Source organism: Erythrolamprus reginae, chromosome 2 (assembly GCF_031021105.1).
Source record: "Erythrolamprus reginae isolate rEryReg1 chromosome 2, rEryReg1.hap1, whole genome shotgun sequence".
NCBI lineage: Eukaryota > Metazoa > Chordata > Lepidosauria > Squamata > Dipsadidae > Erythrolamprus > Erythrolamprus reginae.
In genome coordinates this window covers 219,197,372-219,210,791 of record NC_091951.1, presented here as the reverse complement: position 1 = coordinate 219,210,791, position 13,420 = coordinate 219,197,372, and the positions used below count along the sequence as shown (strand labels likewise).

The 13,420-nt window shown below is 35.6% G+C and overlaps 2 protein-coding genes across 7 annotated transcripts in view; one reads left to right on the top strand and one right to left on the bottom strand.

Moving 5' to 3' along the window:
* Positions 1-13,420, bottom strand: part of CFAP91 (cilia and flagella associated protein 91) — a 514,242-nt gene that overhangs the window by 424,766 nt on the left and 76,056 nt on the right. The window lies entirely within an intron of this gene.
* GSK3B (glycogen synthase kinase 3 beta) overlaps positions 1-13,420 on the top strand; it is a 125,311-nt gene that overhangs the window by 81,813 nt on the left and 30,078 nt on the right. For 2 of the 6 annotated variants that reach the window (XM_070741903.1, XM_070741904.1), the window contains 3 exons: positions 6,792-6,830; positions 8,508-8,594; positions 9,936-10,122. In XM_070741903.1, coding sequence (XP_070598004.1) covers positions 6,792-6,830; positions 8,508-8,594; positions 9,936-10,122 — 313 coding nt within the window. The remainder of the gene's footprint in view (positions 1-6,791; positions 6,831-8,507; positions 8,595-9,935; positions 10,123-13,420) is intronic. The other 4 variants (XM_070741906.1, XM_070741905.1, XM_070741909.1 and 1 more) reach the window with 2 other exon arrangements.

Sequence of the window (13,420 nt, the reverse complement as noted above, 5' to 3'; positions counted from 1 at the left end):
TGCGCGCGCATGCCCCCTCTCCCCCCCACCATGAAAAAAGCCAGCTACCTCTTGCTGAAACCCAGAGGCTTTTTTTTTTTACTCCCTGTGTGTATTTGTCAACAGGTTTACAGTAACTATTCCCTGCTCTCTCTGCATTGCCCTTAGTTGGATTAAAAAGGCCCCCTGCTGTCAGATTCTCCTCCCCCTCCTTTGAAAGGATTTAAACTGTTTAAAAAATGGTATTTTGTGGTAGTTGCTGTCCTTGCTTGGATAGGATCTAATAATGTGTTATGAGGCAGAGCTAGACAGGAATTCTTTTTCTATCTGTCTATCTATCTATTTTTCTATCTATCTATTTTTCTATCTATCTATCTATCTATCTATCTATTTTTCTATCTGTCTGTCTGTCTGTCTATCTATCTTTCTATCTATATCTATCTGTCTATCTATCTATCTATCTATCTATCTATCTATCTATCTGTATCTATTTCTATCTATCTATCTATCTATCTATTTTTCTATCTATCTATCTATCTATCTATCTATCTATCTATCTATCTATCTATCTATCTATCTATCTATCTATCTATCTATCTATCTGGTTTTCTATGCTGATAACCTCACAGCAGCTAATGCTGAAGCTCTTCTTTGGATACACTTATTTATTTGTTTGTTTGTTTGTTTATAACTTTTTGAATCTAGGACTCAGGGTGGCTCACAGCATATATAAAAACAGAACAATAATGTAAATCCAATTAATGATGAGAAGGAATCCAGTTTTGAAGGATTTTAACTCTTAGGTTTTAGCTTTGTTGCTGATCGAGCTACTTTTTTTACTTTTTAATTTATTGTTAATATTGTTCATTTGTTTACCCTCTTTTAAATTTACAGAGCTAGTTTACTGGTTTTCTTTAAAATAAATATTCTAAAACATGTCTCAATTAATGTAATTTTATTGTTTTCCATTTTTATAAGTTACCAGTAGCCACTGCATTTTCTAACCTCGGCTTATACTCAGGTCAATACGTTTTCCCAGGTTTTTGTGGCAAAAATTGGTGCCTCGGCTTATACTCGGGTCGGCTTATACTCGAGTATATACGGTATATATATAAAGCGCATGTACAGAGATACAAATTTAAAATTAAATATACATTTATAAAATTAAATCCAAATATTAACACAGTAAAATTACTGTACTCCAATAAAACTACTGTACTGTACTTACTGTAATCCAGTTGTACCTTTTAATACTTTACCAGCTCCTTTTTTCAGTGGTTACTAGTCTATTTGTCACTGTTATATTTTTCCAGGAACAACAGAAACAGAAATGAGCTTGGCCCTCGAGAAAAGTTATAGATTTAAAATGCAAACATTTGCAAAGATTAATATAAACAACAGTATATTAACTTGTTAAAATTCTATTTTTAATATTTGAAATATATGCAATCATAAGTGATACATGTATTTGTGTATTATATTTATATTTACATTTACATTACACAATAATAGCAAGGAGTTTTAGCCAAAATAAGTAATACTTGAAGATGCTTTACCTAATACAAATATACTTGCAAACTTTTAAAAAAAATTATCAGACATATTCTGCCCTTTCTTTATGTTCTGTAGTTGCATGTATATACAATTGGAGGTTGTGTTCCTGCCATGCTAACCGATACGTAACAAGATGAAGATTAAGAGACATAAAGGTTCTCCAGGATGATCTTTTAGAATTTTTATTTGGTTTTATTTGTTCTCTGACAGCATTTAAGTTAGCTAGCTTGTTCATGGATTGGTTGGAGTTAATTCACAATTCAAAAAGTTATATGACTTTTAACTCTGGGAGTACATCATGGAATATAAAGTGGAATCTAAAAGGGTTATCACACATCAACTCTCAGATCTGCTTTACATAAGTATGTGCATGAGTAAATTTGTTGTGAACAATCTAGGGTCAGTTGAAGTCAGGCAGCACTAACCTGAATTAATTAACTGAACAAATTTGACAGGGTGCGATAGGAGAGTAATGACTATTTAAAAAAATAAATGCACTTTTTCAAGATGCACTGAAAAGTGCAAGGTTTAGCGGCTGATACTCAGATGCTCACTCTTCCCAGGTAAGGCAGTTATGCTCATGTTGATTCATTACTCTAAGAGGCGAGTAACAGGATTTTCAGTTTTTTTTAAAAAAAACTGTGTCACTATTCTTGGCTGCATTTCATTGGCATCTGATTGGAGACATGCTAGAAGTGAAGACCTTCCATTTCACAAGGATAGGGTATATAGCAATAAAGCTAATGCTACTTGGAGAGTGTTCAAAAGCTTTGATCAACAGGCTACAAATGGGAGCTGTAGCATTTTATTTATTTTCTCCGCACTATCACTCATGGGTTTGTTGATACTTGTTTTTTCAATGGAAAGCACTTGGTGGTAAGATTTTATTCTTAAGTATCATAGTTCCTTGATCTAGTGAAATGTTTTGTGCTGCACCAGAGTTTTAGCTTGATTCACAATAGTTTTCTTCTTTGCTTGTTATGGTTAAGAAAAAGTATACACAATAGATTATTAATGTATTCATTTTTATTGGAGATTTGCATTCAAACTTTTAATACAAGGAATTAATGTTCTGTTCTTATATTATAGTGAATAGTTATGTTGGAGCAAACTGAAAAACAAATATATATCATGGGAAAAACCCAAGAAAGAACAGAAACAGAATAAATGAATCAAATTAGTTTTGAAAAATTTGCAAGTATATTTATATTCAGCAAGTAGCCAATTCAACAGCTTTTAATAATTGATTTTCAGTTATTTTAATTAATTTATTTAAAATTTAGTGCCTTGTTCATTATAGGCATATGCATATTAAAATATACAGTAGCTTAAAGAAAAACTGAGGTATGATTGCCTGAAAAGACTTAAAATGTATGTCAACACTAATTAATAAATAAAGTAAATGATGTCATATACTAATGGCAAGATAAATACACTGTAAAATGAATTTAGGATTCTGCTGCCAATAACTTTGGCTTTTTTCATAAATGTGTAGTGTCACTAGTACATTTTTCACTTGTCATTGTTAAAAAAAAATCACTTTTATTGACCCTCCCCAAAACTGAAACATTTTAAAGTAATTCCTTTAGCTAATCTTGTTTTGGCATTATTTGTTTGTTTGTTTGATTGATTGATTTGATTTCTATGCCGCCCTATTCCTCAGACCCATGAGTTTTTAAATTCATGGTTTAAAAATGTCACTTTTTATAAATGAAAATGCAATATAGTTCCATGATTGGAATATTGTGGGTAGGACTGGATTCATGCAGAATGTAGCATTGTGCTTTACGTCTTGGTTTGTTTCATTGCCTCTCTTCTTTTTCTCTTCTATGTTAAGATGACTATTTTGAGGTATATAGCTGTTGTTTTCTTTCATATTGCACTTGAATAGGCCACATCTGTCTAAAAACCAGTATTTCTCAACAACAATATTGTAGCCTCATTCATAGTCTCAGTTACCGTATTTTCAAGAGTATAAGATGCATCTCCCCCACCCTAAAAGGGGCTGAAAATTTGGGTGCATCTTATACTCCGAATGTAGCTTTTACTAAGCTTTTTTTTAGCTCTAACGAGGTGCTAACGCAATCTTCCATGCTTTGCCTGCTTCTTTCATTGCTGCTCCCTCCGACAATCAGCTGATAATCCCATGCTTTGCTAGCAAGAGATCTTCTAACGAGGTGCTAATGAGTGAATGCTTTGCCAGCAAAGCATCTTCTCTTTGCCTGATTTTCTCATTGTTTCCCTCTGAAGAGAGAGAGAGAGAGAGAGAGAGAGAGAGAAACTGCTTTTTATCCCCAACCGGGGGATAAAAAGCAAGCATGTGGGCTAAAAATCAGCAGACTAATATGCTGAAGCTGACCAGACTAAAGACTAGTCAGATGAATACCTGGTAGGCAGATTAACTTTTTCCTATTTTTCTCCCCAAAAACTAAGGTGCATCTTATACTCCGAAAAATATGGTAACTACATTTCACCACTACAACAGCACAGAGCAGCAGATAGGATTTTCCAGCAGTATTTCAGAGAACAACTTTTGAATGACTACAACTGTTCTATGCCTTTAATGAGCAGTTACGAAGTTCTGTTTCATTCAAAAAACACTTATGCAGCATTATTGCTGAATACAATATTTCTATTACAGCCAAATAAAATTTTATAACATTTATAACATTTGTTCTCCAGTGTGCTGTGTCCTTAACTGTAGGTGGTAGAGCATGTGTGACAAAGCTGTAGAAATTTATATTGAGCTTGGAAAATGAGCCACTTTTTAAAATCTTATTGATGCTCACTAATATTTTGCCTCCAAGATATTACACAGTGCTAAATCATCTTCATATAAAATCATGAATATAATTCCTAAATTTTAATGGACAATTATTAGAAGAGGAATAGAAGAGGAAGATTTTAAATAAGGAAACCACACTAATAGAACTCCAAAATGCAATTAAAAAACAGAATAATAACAAATCACCCGGTCCAGATGGCTTCCCTGGGGAATTCTATAAATATTTAGGAACCACAATAGAACAGGTGTTATTAGAACTGTGTAATGTTGCCCTCCTAAGAGGCAGAATACCTGATTCATGGAGGGAAACATCCATCATGATTCTGAAAGAAGGTGCTGAGACAAATCAAATACAAAACTACAGGCCAATTTCGTTGTTGAATGCCAATTACAAAATTCTTTTTTGTAAAGAAAAGACACAATTATGGCAGAAAGAACGAAAAAAATGTTGAACAAAATTATACACATAAACCAAAATGGATTCTTACCAATGCAGCAAATTAGGAACAACATAAGAACCATATTGGATATATTTGAGTATTATGAAGGGCATCCAAAAAAGCAGGCAGTGCTTGTTTTTCTGGATGCGCAAAAAGCGTTCAACAATGTAAATTGGGACTATATAATAGGATTAATTTTAAAAATGAGATTTGCTGACAAATCTGAAGTAACCATTATTTCTGGTTGAAAATCTTATTGTGATTTTATAAACTTATTGCCAAGACACAATTTTCCTTAAAATAAAAGGATACTACCAATACTATCAAACCTTAAAGTTTTGAGAACTATAAAAATCATTTTTAGCTGAAGGAAATGATGAGCAAAAAATCCTACAACAGTACTTGATTTAATGTCCTAAATATATAAAGATATCAATATGGGAATGAGAATAACTAGGCAGAAATGGAACATAAGTGAGAAGAAATAGAACTCTCCATAACAATGCAGTGTGAATTGAACATGTTTAGGGGCTACAACATGGTAATTCCTATGTTGCTGCAGAGGAAAATGAAATGGCATATCCTGGAGAAAATTATGTTAATAAGCAAACTGAGCAAATTAATTAAAATACTATCCGTGGTTATAATAAAATATAATTTGCAATATATAATTGAAATCATAGTTCTAGTCAGAATTCACATGTGTCACTTTAATTTTAGTTTTCTGCTTGTGGCTTTCCTGTGCATTTACTTGGCCGTATTTAGTCTGCATACTAAAGGTTAGTCTGCCCACTTGCATTATTCTTTGTGTTGTCAGCTTCTCCTTTCCTTGGTCAAGATTGCTTCAGATTTCAATAGATTTCATTTGGACGGGCCGGCTTTTAGACCCAAGTGCTAAGTTTTAGTCCGCAGACTAAAAACTAATCCGCGGATTATTTATGCAAGCAATTCCCTCACTGAAAACTACATGAAAAACAGTAACAATTTTCTTCAAAACATAATAGTGAGGGCAGTTCACAGCTAACAGTGAACTTTACAAGATGTCCTTTGACACCTATGCACAATAGAATGCTGAAAACATTCCTTGTTTTGGTAGCCCCATTGTGCTTAAGTGTTTGGCACTTATTGACTGCTTGACCTGTAACTGTGACAGTCCCTTGCTTTTAATGTTGTTTGTTTGTATGTGGTTAAGTAGTTCTTAGTGGGTGAATAAAGCATCAGAACCGATTGGAGTGAGAAGAGTTAAAGAATGCAGTGTCTTTCTGTCATCATCAGTTGCTCTTAAAAAAGAAAAACATAAATCCCCTGCATGTATAAATGACTGAGGGCATAAGAAAGGAAACCACAATAAAGGGAAAAGAAAGCTAGATCATACCATCACTCCTGAAGTGTCATGTCCAGTTCCTGAAGCATCCTAATGAAATATCAGCTAAAAATCTAAATGCTAAAAAATCCATTGGCGGGGAAGTCAATCCAAGATGAAGAATAATCCGCGGTGGCCTGGTGTAGTTTATAGACATTTAAAATGGTCATAAGGTTCTCATTAGAAATGAGAAACGTAATGATTCTCTCTCTTAGAAGTGTTATATCAGAACACTTTTCAGTTGTGCTTTTAGGATAAATAAACAGGAATAAATGAGTCTGTGCATGATTGCATGTCTCATGCTCTTTCCTGTGTCTATCTCTCTCCAAGATAGGGAGGAGATCTATAGTTTTGAAAATTCAGTATAATTTTACTTTTATACAGACATTTGATTTCATATTTTTGTTACTTTTTAGTAAAATTACTGGCATTGGAACATGCATTAAAATAAAATGTTTCTATATTATGCCTCAGCCTTGCAAAATTATTCTTATTAATTTTTTGAGTTTGGACTTGCTGCTGATGTTTAAAATTTCTAATTGTATTAAACATTTAATATTTCCCCATCACTTTGGATTTCTTATAATATTGGATATATTTTTCCTTGCTGGACTATTCTTTTGGATTGACTCCCCCTGTTTGGATTATTTCACTGCATTATCATCCTTAGGACTCGTCAGGAACAGGACATTTCACCTCAGGAGTACGGGTATGTATATAATTTTTTTTTCCATATCACCAGGCTAATAGCTGGGGAAATAGAAAATTAGAACTGAAAAACAGTTATTACACTCCAAGGGGCAGTCAGCTAAAATTTTCTTCCTAATGTAAAATTAGATGTTTGGGAATAGAAGTAACATTCACATTTTTCAACATTTATGCAAACATCTCATGACTCATTTCAAGGTTCCAAAGAAAAATAACTCCTGATAGTGCTTGCAATTTACATTGGCTGCTTCAATTTAAATTATAGAGCATGAAGAGATATATAAGAATACTTTCTGCTAGCTTATTAGTGAATTCTATAGTAATAGTTTCCCTCACAATAAAGAAAAGCAATTTAAAAATTCTCCTAATTGGAAAAGATAAGACTTACATTCTAAAAGATCTGGTGGATACTAGATTAAGTATGTTTCTTTATAAATATCCCCTTTGTAATCAGTAGATTGAATTGCACTTGGAATTTCGTATTGGGGATAGAAATACTATGTGGGTAATGTGTTTATGAGTGAACATTGTATAGATCACAAAAAGCTGTGAAAATATTATGCCAAAAGAGATCTGGCATAAGGTAAGAAAAGGGAATGTAGCTAAAACTAATTTTCCATAGTCTTCCATTCATTTCTGTCCTCATACAAAGCATCCTTGCTTCCATCACATCCATTGCCTTTCGTTTTATATCACCTTTGGAGATTGAACAAAATCTAGTAATCATGCACTGAAATGTCATTCAGAATAATTATCTGGCTAAAAGGTTTGTTTTCCCTTGAGGAAAAAAAATGTCGATCTTACTGCAAAAACTCCCAACAAGAATTTGAAACATACAGATTTCACTTTTTGATGAGATTTTGAAAAGCAACAATTGTATCCTCAGTAGAAAATTCAAATCCATATACTCTTCTATGTTTCAAAGAGAGACTGTACAATTTATCAAGGATTTCTAGTGAAAAATACTTTAAATTTCCTTGTTCTGTAGTATTTGTGTTTTACCATAACAATAAAGCAATGAAACTTCCTTAAGAGCAAGTTGAAATAAGGAAATAGAGTGTAAAGAAGGAAGCAGATTTTTTTAATGACCAGGAGCTTTGATGGCACAGTTGTTAGAATGCAGTATTGCAGGCTAATTCTGCCCATAGTCTCAAATTCAATCAAGATGGGATTTAAGGTTGAGTCAGCTTTCCATCCTTCTGAGGTCAGTGAAACAAGGAACTAAATTATTGGGGGAAATAAGCTGATATTATAAACCACCCAGAGAATGCTGTAAAGCATTATGGAGTGGTATATTAGTGCTATTGCTATTAAAATTTGATATTAATGTCCCATATCATTTTACTATATAACTCTCAAAATTACCTAAAATTCATAAAATTATACATATCTAATGAATCCATGAGAATTCTTTAGAATAAAAATCCAAATTAGTTTCCAAATTGGATATCTAAAAGAAAAGTTTGGACCAATGCATTGATTTCTTTGCTCTTAAATTCTATCCCCACTGTTCATCTCATCATATATGTTATTATATGTACAAGACTATTTTTCAATCTCTTATCCATTCACTTTCAAAATGTGTGCCCAAGCACAATTACTACTGTATTGTGTTTTCTATTCAGAAGCTGCTATTGCAATAGTTCCCCTCATATTATTTTCATCTGAAAATTATCAGGTCTATAAAGCAATTGCCGCTCTTGGAATGAAAGAATTAGGAGAACAGCTGAGAGTGCCTCATCACTCTCCTGGCTTAAGTTATAAGGTAAGGCAAGGCTAAGTGAGATGAAACAATTCACAGGATTTCAAATCCTGCTTTTTCAGGTCCGTTTACAGAGGGAAAATTGCCTAGTGTAAGGATTGGGAGCATCTTCCCTTTCACACAGTTTTCTCTTACAAATAAAAAACTGATTTCAGTGCAATTAGAAGAAAGGAACTATATGAGGATGGGTGTTTAAGTATATGAGTGAGTGAGAGGTGTTTCCAGTGATGAATTGGAGTAGGAAGAGTTGTACTCTCCTCTCATCATACCATCACTCTGTTACATCAAAGTTGCCTTGTCAAAAAATGCAAACTTGCTTCAGCATTAGTTTGGGATTTTTATATAGTGGTTAAAATTTATTAGTATTTTGGTTGTTTTGGTTTTCATTTACTCTAAATTCTGTTCTATTTTAATGTTTGGGACTCACCCATACAAGTTTTGATTACTTTGTAAAAACTCGTCATTTTTATAGTAGTATATAAAATTAGGCTCAGTCTCTTCCTGTATAAATTAGAGGCTAGAATAACTTTGAAGCATTTTCCATGTGGTTGAAGTTAATGCGTCTTTTAAAAATGTATTTATGCTGATCTGCATTTGATTTTGCATGTGGTCTATATACTGTTGTGTTCATTTTGTGGAACTCTGAATTCAGTTTATCATACAATATACTAAGGATTTGACCATTGTTTATCCTCCCAAGACCTATAGGACACATTCCACATAAATGAAAATAGTTTAGAACTAGAACACAACCTTGGAGCCAACTCATTCCACTGATTAATTATTTTCACTGTCAGAAAGTTTAACATTTAAGGCAGTCCTGAATCTCCAAGAAAATATGTGCTGTAAAAATGATGATTTCATGTTGAGAATACACAATATTTTAATTAATTCCTTGCCAAGTAATTAAGCCACTAAAACTATTAACAAATTAGCTATCATAAACCAGTTTGATAAATCCAAATCTATGTTTTGGATTTAATTCTAATTAAATGGGATTATGTAACACTCAACCTTCAAAATATCCCATCACTTGCTCTTTTCCTCTTTTCTAGCCCATCTACATAACCTACTGGCATCATTTATGTTTTTAAAGGTATTATTTCCTTTGTTCCTAAATTTCCTCAGATTGGTGCTGGATGTCAGTCATATCCCCAGGGATTTTGTAAATTCAACTTTATTCAGTATAGCTCCTTGCCACTAAGCATTTTTGCCTTGGTAAAAATCTGATGTTCACTTTAAAAAAACAAAATAATACCTGCACCAGTTTAATTGCTCAGGCTCATAGTCTGTTAATGAGAGTAAAACAAAATGGTCAGGCTACCCTCTTTTTCCCCCCCATAGGTCTTCCGACCCCGCACTCCACCAGAAGCAATAGCTCTATGTAGCCGTCTGTTGGAATATACCCCAACTGCCCGCCTGACTCCACTGGAAGCATGTGCACATTCTTTCTTTGATGAATTACGGGACCCAAACATCAAATTACCAAGTGGTCGAGAGAAACCTGCACTCTTTAACTTCACTACTCAAGGTAATTTTGAAACATTATGCTAGAATATGGCATCCTCTCAAGTTAAGTAAGGGTGAATGATGGATAACGTGTTGGGCACTCCAAAAGAAAATACTCTTTCCGTAGCATAGACTAGAGGGTTGGAACAGTAAAAAAGATTTGCAAATTTTGTGTGTGTGTGTGTGTGTGTGTATATAACTAGTTCATTCTTAATAGAGACAAATGATGTAAAAAGTAATTGAATCCATAATCGAAATGATCTCTATTACAGTTGGCTAGTCATTTCCTAGTTGATTATTAACAAATGAATTATTAATAAAGGAATGTAGATCAGGTTATAGTCCATAGTGCAATAATTATATGAATAAGTAAGAACACCAAATATTTTATTTTTGAAATATAAAATAGGAAGCATATACATACAGTGGGATTAAATATTTAAATCAGTGCTAAATATTGTTAGAGTCTTGGTGGCTCAGTGATTAAAATGCAGCATTGCAGGCTGCTTCTGCTGATTTACATTTTATTTTATTTTATAATTTTATTTATTTTATTTTATTTTTTTATTTATTGGACTTATATGCTGCCCTTCTCCGAGGACTCAGGGTGGTTCACAACATATAAAAATACAAAAACCTGTATCCAATATTTAATGTTTGTCTGGATTTAAGATTTCCTTCCTTATCTAATAATTCACCATATGTTCTGATTTTGATACTTTTTAAGGCATTTGAATATATCAAAGTTTCCATGGTGGGTAGCCATCTTGGTATTTCTATAAAGTGCTTGTTCCTGATTTTTCTCCATATGCATAGTAGAGTACCTCTTATTGCATGTTGTTGGAATTGTGTGTGTTTTACATTCCCCCCCCCCCCAAGGTGGGGTTGCCAACCTTCTTGTATATTATATCCTTCCGGTTTTAGGATTCTTGTATTATTTAAGGTTATCCACTCCTTAATCCAAAGTATGGCTGCCGAATAGTAATAAATTTGTAAATCAGGTAAGCCAGAGCCTCCCATCTCTCATTTATCTTGCAAATTTTTGTATTTGATACACGGCTTTCTATTTGCCCAAAGCCATCTAGGGAGGATGTTTGATTTTATGGTTGCGGTTCTGGCAAGAAGTGATAATTGTATTTTGCCCCATTTTTCCAAATCTTCTTTTGTTTTATGGAATAATTTTGTATAATTGTCTTCTTTTAATGACAAATATCTAGCTGTGAGCCCTAGGCCTAAGTACAGTGATCCCTCGAGTTTCGCGATCTCGATCTTCGCGAAACGCTATATCGCGATTTTTCAGAAAATATTAATTAAAAAATACTCCACTTTTCTCTCTCTCTCTTTCTTCCTCTCTCTCACTCTCTTCCTTCCTTTCTCATCTCTTTCTTTCTTTCCTTCTCTCTCTTTCTCTATCTCCCCCTCTTGCTCTCCCTCTTTTTCTCACTTTCCCTCTCTCCTGCACCGAGCGGCGGGCAGGCGGGCAGGCAGGTGGCGGACAAGCGGCGGGCGGACAAGCGGCGGGCAGGCAGGCAGGCGGCGGACAAGTGGCGGCGGGCGGACAAGCGGCGGGCGGACAGGCGGCGGGCAGGCGGGCAGGCAGGTGGCGGACAAGCGAGGCGGCGGACAAGCGACGGGCGGACAAGCGACGGGCGGGTGGACAAGCAGCGGGCGGGCAGACAAGCGAGGCGGCGGACAAGCGGCAGGCGGGCGGGCAGGCGGGCGGGCAGGCGGGCGGCGGACAAGCGGCGGGCGGACAAGCGGCGGGCGCGGCAGCAGCGAGGAGCCGAAGATCGGGGTTTCCCCTTTGCGTGGGCGGTGGGGAAACCCCGATCTTCGGCTCCTCGCTGCTGCGGCGCTGCCGAGCAGATCAGCTGCTGGGCGGCGGAAGGAACCTTCCCTGGGTCTTCCCAGGTGCGGAAGTAAAAACACCATCTGCGCATGCGCGGCCATGGAAAAAGGGCACGCATGCGCAGATGGTGATTTTACTTCTGCACCACTATATTGCGAAAAATCGAGTATCGCGAGGGGTCTTGGAACGTAACCCTCGCGATACTCGAGGGATCACTGTACTTCATTTTCTTTGTAGCTTGGAGACCTGAAATTTCTACTAATTTCCTCACCTGAGCTTGGGTACAGTTTTTGGGTATGATTTAACTTAGTTAATTTTTAGACCTGCAACTTTTCCAAATTGTTCTATTTCATTTAGTAGATTGACTATTGATATTTCCGGTTCTTTGAGGAAGAACACCAAATCATCCACAAAGGCTTGGGTTTTATAAATTTCTTTCTTAATTTTGGTGCCCTTAATTTCAGAATTATTTCTGATTTGATTAATACTTCAATTGATAATATAAATAATAGATGTCTTACACCTTTAGAGATTTTAAATTCTACAGTAATTTCACCGTTTACCTATACTCTCGCCTTTTGATTGGTATATATAACATCAATCATTCTTTCAAATTTGGAGCCGAATTTCTTAATTTTAACTTGTTTTTAAAAATCCCAATACAAATTGTCAAAAGCTTTTTGCGCATCTAAAAGAACCATAGCCAATTGTTTGTCATTGTTACCTTCATAGAATTCTAAAATGTTAAAACTGTTCTGGTGTTGTTTCTGATTTGCCTTGTGGCCAGAAATCCATTTTTGTTGGGGTGGATAATTTTATTTAAAAAAAATTTAAGCCTTTCCACTATTATTGTCATGTATATTTTATAGTCTGCATTTAGCAGCGATATTGGTCTGTAATTTTGGATCTGGTTTGAGTCTGTATCATTTTTGTGGATCAGGGTGACGTAAGCTTCATCCCAAGATGTTGGGTAGGTTGCTTTTTGGAGAGTTTCATTATAAACTTCTAACATCAGGTCTCCTATAGCAGTGATGATGAACCTATGGCATGGGTGCCAGAGGTGGCATGCGGAGCCATATCTGCTGGCACGCTCAGCTCCAACATGCATGTGTGTGCTGGCCAGCTGATTTTTGGCTTGCGCAGAGGCTTTGGGGGGCATTTTTGGCTTACAGAGAGCCTCCGGGAGAATGGGAGATGGCGTTTTTACCCTCCCCAGCTCCAATGAAGCCTTTCCAAGGGCCCACCAGAAGTTGAGAAAGAGACCGTTTCCGGCCTCTGGGGGGACTGTTTTCACCCTCCCCAGGCATTGAATGGGTGTGGGCTCTCGGGCATGTGCAATAGCACATATCCACGCTCTTTTAGCACCCGAGGAAAAAAAGGTTTGCCATCACTGTCCTATAGTATCAATTGTAGCTTTATAGAATTCACCTGGAAGACCATCCGGACCAGGTGCTTTATAATTTTTTTGTTT